This window comes from Echinops telfairi, unplaced genomic scaffold, assembly GCF_000313985.2.
Source record: "Echinops telfairi isolate 266 unplaced genomic scaffold, ASM31398v2 ScPeMD7_1;HRSCAF=3_0, whole genome shotgun sequence".
Lineage (NCBI taxonomy): Eukaryota > Metazoa > Chordata > Mammalia > Afrosoricida > Tenrecidae > Echinops > Echinops telfairi.
In genome coordinates, this window is record NW_022103896.1 from 39,870,059 (window position 1) to 39,885,223 (window position 15,165).

Genomic DNA, 15,165 nt, shown 5'->3' on the forward strand with positions numbered 1-15,165 from the left:
TTTCCTGCTCTGTCTTAAGGATGCAGAGACAGTTGATTTCCCCCAGCACCCAATTCAGTACAACCCATGCATAATGTAAACGTGTTTTCTTCAGGGCATAAAGAAAGCCCTAGGGTGCTCTGACTCTGTACATGAATCTATGTCATTGTCATAAAAAGCATACTGTTGATTTTTTTTAAATGATTACATAAAAACAGAGTAAGAACATGCAAGGAAAAAAAAGAAATGTTTGTTTTTCTTAATGACTCAAAACACCACAAGTAATTAGCGAACATTTTTTTCTCTATACCTTGCCTAAAATCTTCAAAAAATTTAATGTCCTGCAATAGTGAAATATAAGTGAAAATGTCAATAAACTGAAATAAACAGCATAACAAAAGACATGAAAAAGCATAAAAGACTTTCACTATATTCAAAAGTATTTTCCCATATAAAAACCCTATTTTAAAAACGACTTACAGGCTTATATTCTTTAATCCCAAGTTGGTTCTCTATTTCACCAAATACGATGTTCTATCAAATGCTCCTCATTGATGTCCAAAGCGTAAGTCAGTGTTCTATTGTGATCCATAGGTTTAATTCCCAATTTTGACAAGTAGATAAACATGCCTTTTTCCTAGGCTGTCCTAGTCTGTGGAACTTGTAAGTTAGTCCTATTTGCATTCCCTTAACCTCTTCCCAAATAAGATTATTACATCATAACCCAGAAAAAGTATATTCCAATCTCAACTACACCTGACAAAAGAGAATGACTGAAAACCTACTGACAAGACACTGATATACAGCTCCTAAGATGGCAGCAACATTCATGAGCCAGAGCAGACATAGCAATGATCAATGTTTTTCTTCATTAAATATTTGGGAAGGAACTGTTATTTCCAAGTCACTGTTGTAAGTGAATGAAAATTTCAAAAGAATGAAACATGTAATATATAACATCCCACATTAAAAATTTTATAATTGTGGACATTTTTTCATCAATTTTATAGTGCCTAGAAACTTGTGACAACTCATTAGCTTTTCTGTTTATCACCAGGTAAAAAAAAAAGATAAGACACTGATCTGAATGGAATATCAAACAATCTGCATTAAATGGTTGTACAAAAAACACTAGAGGAATAATCAGCTACAGAAGGTAAAATCTAAGTGAAATTATTGGTGAGAGCTTTGGATTTATTCTGTCCTGAACTCATGAAACAAATGCCCACAAGACAAGGTCTACGGAGCTAAAAAAGAGTCAAAGTGTGTATTCTACAAAGGATTAAAACAGGGATTAGAAACAAATGACATTTTGGTCCTATTAGAAGTTACCTGGTGGTAAATCGGGATCAGTGGGTGCAGTCTGCTGTATTCTTCTCGGTTTGACCGATGATTTTGTGTTCTCCGTAGTACTAGGGTTTGTAGAATTAGAGCCACAGCTTTCATGATCATCCTAGTTGTGTTTTAAAGAAGAAAAATGAAACGCATCAGTCACCATTCAATAATGTGGAAACATTTTGTTGAAAACATCCAGTTCTACAGTTTGTATGTGCATTAATTTTATACTTTCAGCCCTACAAATCTGAGTACCATATACACTTGTGTATAAGCCAAGTTTTTCAGCACATTTTTAATGCAGTTTTTGTGGTAAAATCAGGTGCCTCAGCTGATATTCGGGTCGGCTTATACTCGAGTGTATACGGTATATAACCAGTTTTCAAAGTTGTGGTCTCAAACAACATTTAAAAAATAACCAGTAATTTCAAGTGATAAATTCTTCCTTTCCTAAGCTGGCATTTAAAAACTAAGCTGACAATTGAGAAAAAATATTATATTCTGAAGCAAAAGATTATTATTAAAACATAAGCTTTGAAACAACTGACATCTGTATTACAGAAATAAACAGAAAGTGTCTTAATCTTCCCCTTTGTTTAAATGTTAAGGACCTCACTGTTTTTTAAGCTAAATAAACGCCAAGCTATCATCTAAATTATCAATAATGATCTTTCTTAAACATCCTTAGATTATGTTCCATTTTATTTAACAATGCTGGTTGTTGCTGTTCTTAGTGCTACTCAATTCTGACTCCGTGATCTAGAATGAAACACTGCAGGGTCATGCACTGTGATAGGTAGGTTTGTTGTGCCAACCTGGCCAATAGGAACATGTGGGATTAAACAGGTCACGGTTTGATTGGAAGGCAGAGATAAATGGCTCTGCAAGGTCTGCCCCTTATCTCTTGCTCTCTGATGATCAGAGGCCGCTGCTGTTTTAGCAAGTTCTCTGCCTCAACCTGTGAGCTACACTACTTGAGGACCAGGCCAACCCGTGGATCGTGTTGCTAGAGATTGAGGCTCCTTCGAGACCTGCTTTACCACACTGCTGATGCATTCATCGCTTGAGCTTGAGGCTGGTGGATCCTGTTGCTTTGTACTGCTTGCATTCCCTAGCCTGCTTTGCTAAGCTCCGGAGCTACTGACTGTTGGTGACCCACCCTGCTGCTTGCTGCCTGTGAGTACTCTGCTTGCCTTGCCTGAGGGAGGATTCTGTTGTCTGCTTCCTTGACCTTGGACCCAGCAGTCCACTTGAGTTGAAGGACTTCCAGTATATATTTGTTCCACAAAAGTGAGTTGAACTGAACCCTCTGTACTGCTGTATAGACTAATTAGCTGCTATACTCCTTCCCGCAGTATAAACCTCTGTGTGTGTGTGTGTGTGTGTGTGTGTGTGTGTGTGTCCTGGTTTTGTTTCTCTAGAGAACCCTGCCTAACGCATGCACCATCCTCACAATTATGCTGTATTTAAACCCACTGCTACAATCACTGTATCAATTAATCTCATAGAGGGTCTTCCTCTTTTTCATTGACCTTCTATTTTAGCAAGCATAATGTCCTCTAGGGACACCTAACCAACTTTTAAGAACAGCGGTTCCCAACCTGGAGGTCAAACAACCCTTTCACAGGGTTGTTTCATAACAGTAGCAAAATCACAGTTATGAAGTAGCCACAAAAATAATGTTATAATTGGGGGTCACCACGACATGAGGAACTGTATGAAAGGTTCACGGCATTAGGAAGGTTGAGAACCACTGTCTAAAAAACATTCTAGATGTACTTCTTCCAACACATTTATTTTGTATGTTTTGTTTTGTTTTTAATCATTTTAACGGGGGCTCTTACAGCTCTTATAACATTCCATACATCAATTGTATCAAGCATATTTGTACATATGTTGCCATCATCTTTCCAAAACATGTTCTACTTGAGCCCTTGGTATAAGCTCCTCTATTTTTCCCTCCCTCCCACCCTCGTGAATCCTTGATCAATTATATATTGTTATTATTTCATATCTTACACTATCTGTTGTCTCTCTGGCATTTCAAATGGAGCCCTAGTGGCAAAGTGGTTACATGTCGGGCTGCAATCCGCATGGTCAACAGTTCAAACCACCAGCAGCTTCTCCAGAGACAGACTGGGCTTTCTACTCCCATAAACAGTTGCAGTCTCAGAAACTGACGGGAACAGTATGAGTCTACATTGACTGGATGGAAGTGAGGCAGTTCAGTGTATAACCAAATTCTTCATCAACTCCATAACTTAGGTCCAGCAATTGCTCTTTGGGCTTATGTGTTCAGCTTTCACATGCTACTGAAAATACTATGGCTTTGATCAGCAGGGCCTTAATCCTCAAAGTGACACCTTTGTTCTTAATATTTGAAAGACATAGTTTGCAGCCTATTTTCAATGGAACACATCACTTGATTTCCTGACTGTTGCTTCAATGAGTTGACTGTGGATCCAAGCAAAATTAAATTCTTGACAACTTTGAACTTTATCATGTTGTTCTCTCTTGGTAAGGATTTTGATTTTCCACACTGAAGTGGTTTACAGAGGTGTCATCTGTACTGAAGACTGTGAGCTCTCTTCCACCGAAATGCTTCAAACCCTCTTTTCCAGGCAGCAAGTTTATTGTGTAAATCTGGGCTGACAAAAGAAACAAATCCAGAGACACTTGACATTCATATATGTATAAGGAGCTTTATATAAAGAGCAACTTAAAAAAATAGAAAATAAAGAGCAACTATATATGGAGAAAATATCCCTGACCAGTCCAGATTAAGTCCTAAGTCCAATATTAGCCCATATGTCCGATACCAGTCTATAGTTTCTTCTTCAGACTCACATGCAATGACACTGAATGCAGGAAGCTCACAGGCCAGTGGGTGAAAAGTCTTGTGGATGGAGCAGCGGTGGAAGCATCTCAGCACTGGCATGGGTCTCCATGTGGCTCCTCCAGCTCCAGGGCTCTGGTTCCATCAGGTTGTGTGCATGTGGCTTGTCAACAGAGATGTCTAGCAGAGAGAGTGTGTGTATCTGGCCTCCAATGAGATATTTATATCCTTCATGCCTCCAAATGAGGTCATCAAGCTGCAACCTGATTGGCAGGCTAGATTCCACCCCTTTGCAAGTTGACAGGAGATAATGTAACTGCCACAGTATGTCATCTGCTTATCATAGGCTACTAGTCTTCCATCAATCCTGATGCCATGGTTTTTTTTTCCCCATATAGTGCAGGTTTCTCAAGTTATTTGTTCAACATGCAGATTGAGTAAGTATCATAAAAAAAAACAACCCTGACACACACCCTTCCTGATTTTAAACCCCTTGTTCTATACCAATGATTGCCTCTTGGTCTATATATAGGGTCTGCAAAAGCACAATTAAGTGTTCCGAAGTCTTCATTCTTTTAATGTTATTCAGTTTATCACATTCCAACCAGGTGGCTGCATTTGCATAACCAATAAAACAAGGGTAAACATCTTCCTAGTATTCTGTTTTCCATATTTCTTAGCATAGACAAGTCCACATTGTTAACATTTGTTCCAACATCTCAGTTAATATTTTGCCAACTCTTACAGCCTTGTTTCCACCAATGCATTTAATGCAGCTTAGACTTCTTTAATACCATTGGCTTTTGAGCATATGCTACCACCTAAAATGGCTGAATGTCAACAAGGACTCTGTGTACTCCATCTTCTTTTTTTCCTTCCATCTTCTTTTTTTGTTTGTTTGTTTTAAATCTATGATTTTTTTCTTTCTTTATTATTATTAGTTCATATAGTGTAAATGTTACTTTAATTTGTTTTGGTTGATTTTTTTTAAATCATTTTTTAAAAAATCATACAACTCTTATCACAATCCATACACACATCAATTGTGTAAAGCGCATTTGTACATTCATTGCCCTCATCATTCTCATCATTCAACAGTTTGCCCATAGAATCCTTCAATATTGCTTCTGAAGAGTTCATTTTAACCCCCTCAGTTTCTCAACTTGACAAATGCCAAAAATGCTCTTCACTTGGTTCCCTAACTCTGCATCTTTGCAAACGCCAACCAAATACTTGTCTTCTCCAGTTGCCTTTGGGAATTTTCTGTCCAGCTCTCTTAATTCATTTCTCCCATTTAAATACGTGAAATACAGAGAAAACTGTTACAAAGTAAAGTGAAAGGGAACATGTGCAAGGAATAGTCATCAGTTGAAAAAATCCCATTTTATGTTAAAATGGTAGAAAGATACTAGAAGCCAAAAATATAAACTGATTAAAATTAATTTATGAAATGTAAAAAGGGTGTGAAGGGGCATGCCTGACTTCTCACTACAAAGTAGGGAGGACAATCACCATCAGCATCAGCCCTTGGCCAATTCCTAAGAGGCTGAAATCAGACATGCGTCCACCCTACAACCTTCTTAACCAATGAGTTATCCTTCTAATACATGTATTTCTGGATTTGATCATTAAAAGAAAGTTGCTGGTAGGCTGAAAGAAAGGAGATTTAGTACTTCTATAAGAGTGATAGAGGTTAGAACTACAAAGGCATAGCTCGAAGAGTGAATGAACATTAAAATGAAGTCAAAAAGCAAAAGCATAGACCGTGCTTTTATGAAGGCCGTGAGCAGGAGAAAAGGGATGGGGGCAAGTGGGTGGTAATATGAGCTATAAAGCTTCTGGTTTCTTTTCAGTCCTCGATTCAAGGATAAGGAACACATTTTTGCTTGGATGAAATGTGCACATAGAAGAGTAAAAATACTCTTGTACTACAAATACTATATACACCAACAACTTGCTAAATAATGTAACCATTTTTATACTTAGACCTTTCAGGAACAACTATTTCAAGAATAGGCTTAGTTGGTTCTATTATATATGCAAAGAAAAAATTTTCAAGAATACAAAAAGCATAATTACTAAATTGACCAATGAAATAGGGTTGTAATGACAAATAGCAACAATAAAAGTTCCTTAGAAAACAAGATAATTTAATAAAAAATTAAGGGAAGTCTGTAGTAATAAAAGGTGAATCTTTTACAAGAGAGCGTGGCTGAACATGCTAGTGATATATTAGCAAAAATATTTAAAACTGCAATGAAATTTCTCTCAGAAACAATGAAAGAAACTTCTGGATAAATTAATGACCATTTTCAGCTAATGTGATAAAAACGTCATAGTGTTTCATGCCACAAAACAACATCTCTATTCAATTTTTGTAATGACATCTTCTGTTATTTTGGGGGATGCTGTAGTCTTAAATACTAAAAGGCTACTACTATGAATAAAATCTTGGTGCAATTACTTTTAGCTCAACTGCTATCCTTTAAAATGCCTGTAGTCATAGCCTCCTGCACAATGTTAACATTAAAAGCACGCTATTAATTTTTGAAACATGTGGTTGCCTCAAAAGCCCAGAAGTAAAACATGTTCATTAAAGAGATGTGAAAAAGTTCCAAGTGAACTGCCAAAACTAGCATAATTATGAAAATATTTAACACTGAAACCATCTGAAATCACATACTGTATATAGATTACAGTGATGTCATAATAAACATTCCAGCCAAAATGCACTAAAACTACTACACTCCAATAAATCTGGCATACACGGGATGACAAACATTTTAAAGCAAAGAAAGAACAAGCTATTTTTATTTTAATTTTAAGAAGTTACTAGCAACTGTTAGGGTCCAAGGGGATAGACTAAATACAAGTCTTCAAATAGAGTTAAGGAAAACACAGGAGAAAGCTTCCCTGCACATTTTTATTACACAAAAATAAAAACTAATAACTGTATTTGCTTAAACAAAATTTATATTAAATCAGTTTTAGTATATACTTAAGAAATAAACATTAATCATATTACTCATAGAAATATACACTATGAAAAAAACAATACAACAAATAAGTCAGCATGCCTTTCTTAATTATGGTTAGAAAATTATGACTGAACATATATATAATCAGAATATAATCAGTTGACAATTTGAACTTGATTTCTTCCTATTACATTTTAATTCTAACAATTACCATTGGGCTTCCATTCAAATTCTGCTCCAACTAAATTAAGAAAATGAAAATAAAACAAGAATACAGTGTTTACTGTCAAAACTGCAGTTATGTCCACCATCTATTTTGAGTTCATCATCTTCTTTCAACAATCTTTGGCCTAATACATATGTTTATTTCATTAACAACCTCTAATTACTAATAAAAGAAACTTTGTTCTCAAAATTACAAGCTGAAATGTTTTGAGATAATTTTTAATCCCAAACACATTACCAGTTATGTTTTTCTTATTTAGGGTGCAATTTTTCCAAAATGTCTGGTGACTATATTTCATGGCAAAAGAATGTTTTCTCTTGGGGACCACATAGCTATTTCTGAAAATACTGCCCTTTTGCTCCTCATGAAACAAGCAAGAAAGTCATTTCCTTACTAGAAAAGTTTCTAGCAGGGAAAATGTGGCAGACACTGCATGTAAATAGATCCAATAAACTCTTTCCACAGGCTTTCAGACTGGCAGACCACGGGGTTCTCGGGTTGCAGACTTTTCACCTTACCCCTTCCTCCTCGTTGTTTGAGTTGCAGTTGAGTCAGCTTCAGCTCCTGGTGCTGCAACAAATGTTGCCTGGCCTACCGAGTCGTCAATGTTGTTGGTAGGCTCCAGACCACTGTGACTGCCAAGGTGTACTCTGAGTGCCTTCCAAGTGAGGAAGTTCACCTTCCAGCACTATAGCAAGCAGTACTATGTTGTGATCCACACGGTTTTCATAGGCTCCTTTTCTAAAATGGATCATCAGGCCTTTCTTACTGCTGGTACTATCATTATTGGGTACTGTCAAATCTATTCCAACTCTCACTAACTCTTAGCTGACAAAGATAAACTGCCCCACAAGGTTTAAAAGGTGGTAATCTGTATAGAAGTCAAGGCCTCAACTTCCTCCTGTAAGCCCTTCGGTGGGTTTAAACCACCAATCTTTCACTTGGCAGCTTAAGTACTTAAGCACTGAACCACCAGGGTTCCTTCCTTCATCCGGAAGCTCCTCTTGAAACCTATCCACCATTGCTGAAATACCAGTGGCATGGCTCCAAATGCCACAGCAACATCGGAAAGGTTTTTGACAGATGAGTGGTAGAGCCCTCAGAAAGCCCACTGCCTTCAAGTCTAAGACAACTCATGCCAACCCTATGGAATAGAGCAGAACTTCCCTGTACCGTTGCCCACTTACACTCAGACACTGCCCCATATAATTTCCTGGGCTGTAATCTTTACAGGAGCAGACTGCCACATCTAGTGGGTTCAAACAGCTGGGCTTAGGGTTGGCAGTCTCTCGTTCAACCACTTTTTCACCAGGGTTCCTTATTTTATAAAACAAAAATTAAAAACCCACCGCAGCCCAGAGCCCTGGAGTCAAAGACGGTTCCTGTTCCATCTGAGCAGTCGTCCGTCACCTCATTCTCTTCCAACATGACAGATGCCGCTGTGTCCTTCGCCAAGGACTTCTTGGCAGGTAGAGTGGCCGCGGCCATCTCCAAGACGGCGGTAGTGCCCATTGAACGGGTCAAGCTGCTGCTGCAGGTGCAGCATGCCAGCAAGCAAATCACCGCAGATCAGCATTACAAGGGCATCATCGATTGTGTGGTTCGTATCCCCAAGGAGCAGGGAGTCCTGTCCTTCTGGCGTGGTAACCTGGCCAATGTCATCCGATACTTCCCCACCCAGGCTCTCAACTTTGCCTTCAAAGATAAATACCAGCAGATCTTCCTGGGTGGCGTGGACAAGAGGACCCAGTTCTGGCGCTACTTTGCAGGGAACCTGGCATCGGGCAGTGCCGCGGGGGCCACATCTTTGTGCTTTGTGTACCCTCTTGATTTTGCCCATACCCGTCTAGCAGTTGATGTGGGCAAAGCCGGCACTGAATGGGAGTTTAAAGGCCTCGGTGACTGCTTGGTTAAAATCACCAAGTCTGATAGGATTAGGGGCCTGTACCAGGGCTTCAACGTGTCTGTGCAGGGGATGATCATCTACCGGGCTGCCTATTTCGGCATCTATGACACCGCAAGGAGAATGCTTCCGGATCCCAAAAACACCCACATCTTTGTCAGCTGGATGATTGCACAGTCCGTCACAGCCGTGGCTGGGTTGACTTCCTACCCATTTGACACCCTCCATCGCCGAATGATGATGCAGTCGGGGCGCAAAGGAACTGATATCATGTACACCGGCACGCTGGACTGCTGGAGGAAGATCGCTCGGGATGAAGGGAGCAAATCATTCTTCAAGGGCGCCTGGTCCAATGTGCTCAGAGGCATGGGTGGTGCCTTTGTGCTGGTCTTGTACGATGAAATCAAGAAGTACACATAAGTTATTTCCTAGTGGATTTCCCCCGTGAATGGGCATGTTGTATTACATAACATATCTCAAGCATTCTTGGCAGACAGTTGGCTATATAGATCAATGGCAACTACTTACTGGTTGAAAATGGGAAGCAATAATATTCATCTGACCAGTTTTCTCTTAAAGCCATTTCCACAATGATCATGATGATGATGGGACTCAATTCTATTTTTTATTTCAGTCACTCCTAATAAATAAATAAATTTGAAGAAATAGAAAATATCTGAAACGCAAAAAAAAAAAAAAAAACCCACCGCAGTTGAGTGGATTCTGACTCATAGTAAACCTATAGGGCAGAGTCGAACTGCCCCATAAGAAATCCAAGGCTGTAATCTTCAGAGGGGGAGAAAGATGGGGCTTTCTACTCCTGTTAAAGAGTGAGTCTCAGGAACTCACAGGGGCAGTTCTATACTGACCCATAAGGTCACTGTGAGTCAGCATAGACCTGAGGGCAGTGAGTTTGGTGTGGGTTTGGAATTTTTAGAGGAGGAGCCCTAGTGGTGTAGTGGTTATGTGTTGAGATAACTTCAAGGTAGCAGTTCAAAACCACCAGCCACTCCGCGGAAGAAAGACAGGTCTTTCTATGCCTGTAAACAGCCTCGGAACCTCACAGGGTCAGATCTAGCCTATTCTATCGGTCACTATGAGTTGGTATTGACTCCACGGCAGTGAGGTTGTAGTGGATTTTTTTGAATCGTTATAAAAACAGATTGCCCCATCTTTTTTTCTCTGCAGAGCAGTAGCTGGTGGGTTCAAATAGCGACCCTTTTTTGGTTGTTGTTAGCAGTGATCACTTAACCCAGTGGTTCTCCACCTTCTTCATGCCGCGACCCTTTCATACAGTTCCTCATGTTGTGGTGACCCCAACTATAAAATTATTTTTGTGGCTACTTCATAACTGTCATTTTGCTACTGTTATGAATCAGGTGACCCCTCTGAAAGGTTCATTTGACCCCCAAAGGGGTCACGACCCACAGGTTGAGAACCACTGACAACCACTGCATCCCCAGAGCTCCTTTCAGCCCTATTTGAGGAAAAAACAAACCAAACCACTGCTGTTGAATCTGACTCGTGGCAATCCTACAGGAAAGCGTACAACTGCTTCATAAGGCTTCCAAGCATGAACTCTTTCTGGTGGCAAACTCCCACGACTTTCTCTCCTGGTCCATCTGGTAATTTGGCCTACCAACCTTTCTTAGTACAGTCAAAGCACTTTAATCATTGCAGCACCAGGGCAGCTTTAGTGGTAAAAGACATGTATCCTTATCCAGGTACTTTATTGATCTTTATTTGAATAGCAATAGTGTACATATAAAAGGGTAAGAGCAATTTAGGAACTGATCAGAAAGTTCAAGTGGGCTTCAAAATTTTCATGGAATAATAGAATAAAAAATTAATGGAAATTTTCTACAACCTTTTTGAAGTCTGCTGGTATACAGGTCTCAAAGAATTCTCAGTTATCCTTAGTAAGCATCCATGTGCCAAGTATCGAGTATTTTAAAGATGCAGGAACTACAACGAAGAGGTTCCAACATTAAAACACTATGAGGTACAGAACTAGGAAGGAGCTAAGATGGTCTAAATGCAGCAGTTTGCAAACTTTTGAGATCGAAGAGCCAATCCTGTCCCTCACAATAGTTTAAAAATGTTTCGATGCTTTGAAAATTATGATGGCGGCATATGTGCAAATATGCTTGACACACTGGATGAATGTATGGATTGTGATAAGAGATGTAAGAGCCCCCAGTACAAGTATTTCTTTTATTATTCGAGCTATATGTTTTTACCAATAAGTGAAATCACCATTATTTGAACAATATTCTATGAAATTTTTTTAGTTTAGTTCAGAGCCACACATCCATACCAAAAGAGCCACCCAAGCATGACTCAAGCCAAGCCACAGTTTGCTGACCATGGTATACTGGATGACATGTTTAGTTGCTAACTAAATCAGCAGTTCGAATCAACCAGTGGATCCTTGTTATAGAGATGAATTTTCTAGTCCCTTAAAGATGTACATCCTCACAAACTCAAAGGGCAGGTCTACCCTGTCCCGTGGAGCCGCTATGCATCAGAGTCAACTCAATGGAGTGAATGAGTGAGTCAAGGGTTAGGATATACAGCCAGATCTGTCTGAATGAAAGAACCCATCTGTTAACCACAACTTGGGAAGAGAAAAAAAGGAGTACGATGGGGAAAAGGAGAAAACGTAAAGAAGGAATGTAGAAGAGGAGGAAGAAAGAAGGGATAAAAACTGTAGGAAATAGTTTTCTATTTGTCACATTTCCAATATGTTTCATAATACTAATACATACATTTATACTATCCCTTAATCCTCCTAACAATCCTATAAAATAGATGCTATCCTCCATACAAAGGTATGCCCATTTTTTGAGCAGAGGAATCTAATGCTTAAAGAGATTAAATTGCCCCAAAACATCCCACTATTAAAATGACACAATCCTAACCAATGCTGGGTCTTTATGAGAAAAGACCAACTGAGCAGTACAGTACAGTACAGCGCAGCTAACCAATGAACAACACAGGTTTGGGGTGTTTGGTGGAGCTAATTGGCATCACAAGGATTTTTAAGCAGTTACTCAAAGCACCTGAGCTCTCCACAATAGCAACCGGGGTAAATACATGTGTAAGTGGGGCCCTGAACAATTTAAACCTCTGTTGTTGAAGCATCAACTGTGAATTACATGAGGATTTTCGACTGAGCAGAAGCTGACACCTGTAGCCCTGCTGTTTTTGAAGGGTCAACAGCACTGTGTATTCTAGGAAGAGAGAAAGCACGGGGAGCTGGAGCAGGCAAGAAATCACAAAGACCACATGCTGCCTTCACATCGGTTCCAACTCCTAGCAGCCATTTAGGGTTTCCATGGCTGTAAATCTTTACAGCAGACAGTCACATCTTTCTCCCAGGGAGCAGCTGGCCGGTGGATGGCAACTACCCCCCTTTCGACTAGCACCTGAGCACTTGACCTCTGCCCACTGAGTCCATTCCCACTCACAGGAAGAGTACAGGGCAGAGTAGAATGGCCATTGTGGGTTTCCACGGCTGTAACTCTTTACAGGACCAGAAAATCTCATCTTTCCCCTGCAAAGCAGCTGGCGGGTTTGAACTGCTGACCTTGTGATTAGCAGCCCAATCAATGCCTAACCCACTACAAATCACCAGAGCTCCTGCTGCAAAAGAAAGAAAGAAAAGTGGAGAGAGGGAGGGGTGGAAAGAGGGAACCAATTACAAGGATCTACATATAACCTCCTCCCTGGGGGATGGACAACAGAAAAGTGAGTGAAGGGAGACGTCGGACAGTGTAAGAAATGACAAAATAATAATAGTTTATAAATTACCAAGGGTTCATGAGGGAGGGTGGGGCGGGAAGGAAGAGGGGGAAAAATGAGGTGCTGATACCAAGGGCTCAAGTAGAAAGCAAGTATTTTGAAAATGACGATAGGAAAAAATGTACAAATGTTCTTGACACAATGGATGTATGTATGGATTGCGATAAGAGCTTTACTAGCCCCAAATAAAATAGATTACGTTAGATAAAAGGGAGAGGGAGACACAAAGAAAGGTGGGAAAGGGAAAAAAAATCTCTCATTGGAATGCATCTGCACACCTAATTTCAGAAAAAATGCAGGGTTCTGAAACATTGGACTGCAAAAGGAGACAAGGCAGAGGGCCTTGAGAATAAAATTTTAAAAAGCTGAGCTGTTCAAGGGGTACCCAAAAAAACCTGATGCTCATTTGCTTTGTTTTTTAATGTGAGGGGAATGGTGCATTTGGAATTCATTGCACCAAGTCAGACTGTTAATCAAGCTTTCTATTTAGAGGCTCTGAAAAGGCTGCATAACAGTGTGCATCAAAAAAGGCCAGAGTTGTGGCACACAGGAGACTGGTTTTGCCACCAGGACAATGTACCTGCTCACGCAGTCATCTTAGTGTACCATATTTTGGCAAAAAACAGCATGCCTCTCTTGCCCCAAACACCTTACTCACCTGACCTCGCTCCATTTGACTTTGTTTCCCAAATGCATAAGGACATGAAAGGATGACATAGAAGAGGTGAAGAAAAAAACAAGGAAAGTGCTGTCAGCCATCCAAACAGATGAATTTGAAAAATGTTTCCAAGAATGGAAATGCAGATTTGACAAGTGTATTAAGTGTAATGAAGGCTACTTTTGAAGGTGATAAGGTTTTGTAAAAAAATTTACATTAGCTTTAAAAAAAATTCGTCTATTGGGGGGTACCCCTCATATTCTATATATTGTGGAGTCAATGAAATCTCAAGTTGCAGAATAACAAGGTAAGTCTTTGGTGAAGAATCTCTTAGTTATGAACAAAAAAAGTCCAAAAGCAGAGATGCTAACAATAAATAGATTACAATCATTTAGAAATTAAATTATAAGAATCAACTTCTCATGAGGACAACACAGCATTATTTTTAATTAATTTTAACACAGCATTATCAACTTTTCTACATCTCTCTGAATAATTAAAAACTAATATTTCAGTATTGAGATTGAGAAATCATTAAATGAAACTTTAGTTTTCTATATATTCTTCTTGTACATCAAGATAAGTATGCGAAATAACTACACTGTCCACAATGCAAATGTCAAGTGCATTAATGAATGTAAATGTCTCCAGACTGTTAAATTTGGGGCAATGACCAACATGTAATTTCCATACATAATAATCTAGAAAAAAAATGTTTTTGACAGTCTTATGCTCTTAATTTTAATTGAATGTTTTTTAAATGATCATGTCGGTTTTTCCCACATCAAAGATCAGAATGTAAGTATTGTCGGCTTGCTATGTCACAACTAACTTCTGCTGCTGATGCATGAAAGCAGGAAAGGCTAGATGTAAACAAAGGAGGGTGCTGATTGCTTTCCAATAAAACTTAATTTACAGTAACAGCGGGTGGCTAGCGCACAGGCACAGTTCAATGACCCAGCTTTAAAACATCTGTCTTCATAAAAATGGAAGGACAAACAATTATTAAACTTGAACTCACTTTGTAATGGAGTGATGCTATTATCAAAGGCAAAGAACCCAAATCACAAACATATTTAAATTGGAAGAGTATCAATAAGAAAGCTATAGGGAAAAAGAACAAAATTCATGCTCAGCAAAAGCATTGCTGAAAAGAGGCATTTCTTTGCCATCAATCCTTTATAGCAGTGTTCTCAACCTTCCTAATGCCGCGACCCTTTAATACAGTTCCGCATGTTGTGATGACCCCCAACCATAAAATTATTTTCGTTAAAAGAAAATTTTATTTTCATTGCTACTTCATAACTGTAATTTTGCTACTGTTATGAAATGGGCTACACCTGTGAAAGGGTAACTCGAACCCCAAAGGGGTCACGACCCACAGGTTGAGAACTACTGCTTCATAGGGTTCTAATGAAAGAATTAAGGTTTAATAAAAGGGGGGGG

At 39.2% G+C, this 15,165-nt stretch overlaps 2 protein-coding genes across 2 annotated transcripts in view; one reads left to right on the plus strand and one right to left on the minus strand.

The window, feature by feature from the left end:
• The window catches only part of VPS13B (vacuolar protein sorting 13 homolog B), an 809,204-nt gene that overhangs the window by 756,572 nt on the left and 37,467 nt on the right, over positions 1-15,165 (minus strand). Inside the window, exon 4 of the mRNA XM_004697697.2 lies at positions 1,312-1,432. Within this exon, the coding sequence (XP_004697754.1) occupies positions 1,312-1,432 (121 nt within the window). The remainder of the gene's footprint in view (positions 1-1,311; positions 1,433-15,165) is intronic.
• Positions 8,781-9,704, plus strand: LOC101649341 (ADP/ATP translocase 2-like). Its single transcript, XM_045287885.1, has one exon. It carries the CDS (start codon positions 8,781-8,783, stop codon positions 9,675-9,677), a length of 897 nt encoding a protein of 298 aa, XP_045143820.1. The 3' UTR covers positions 9,678-9,704.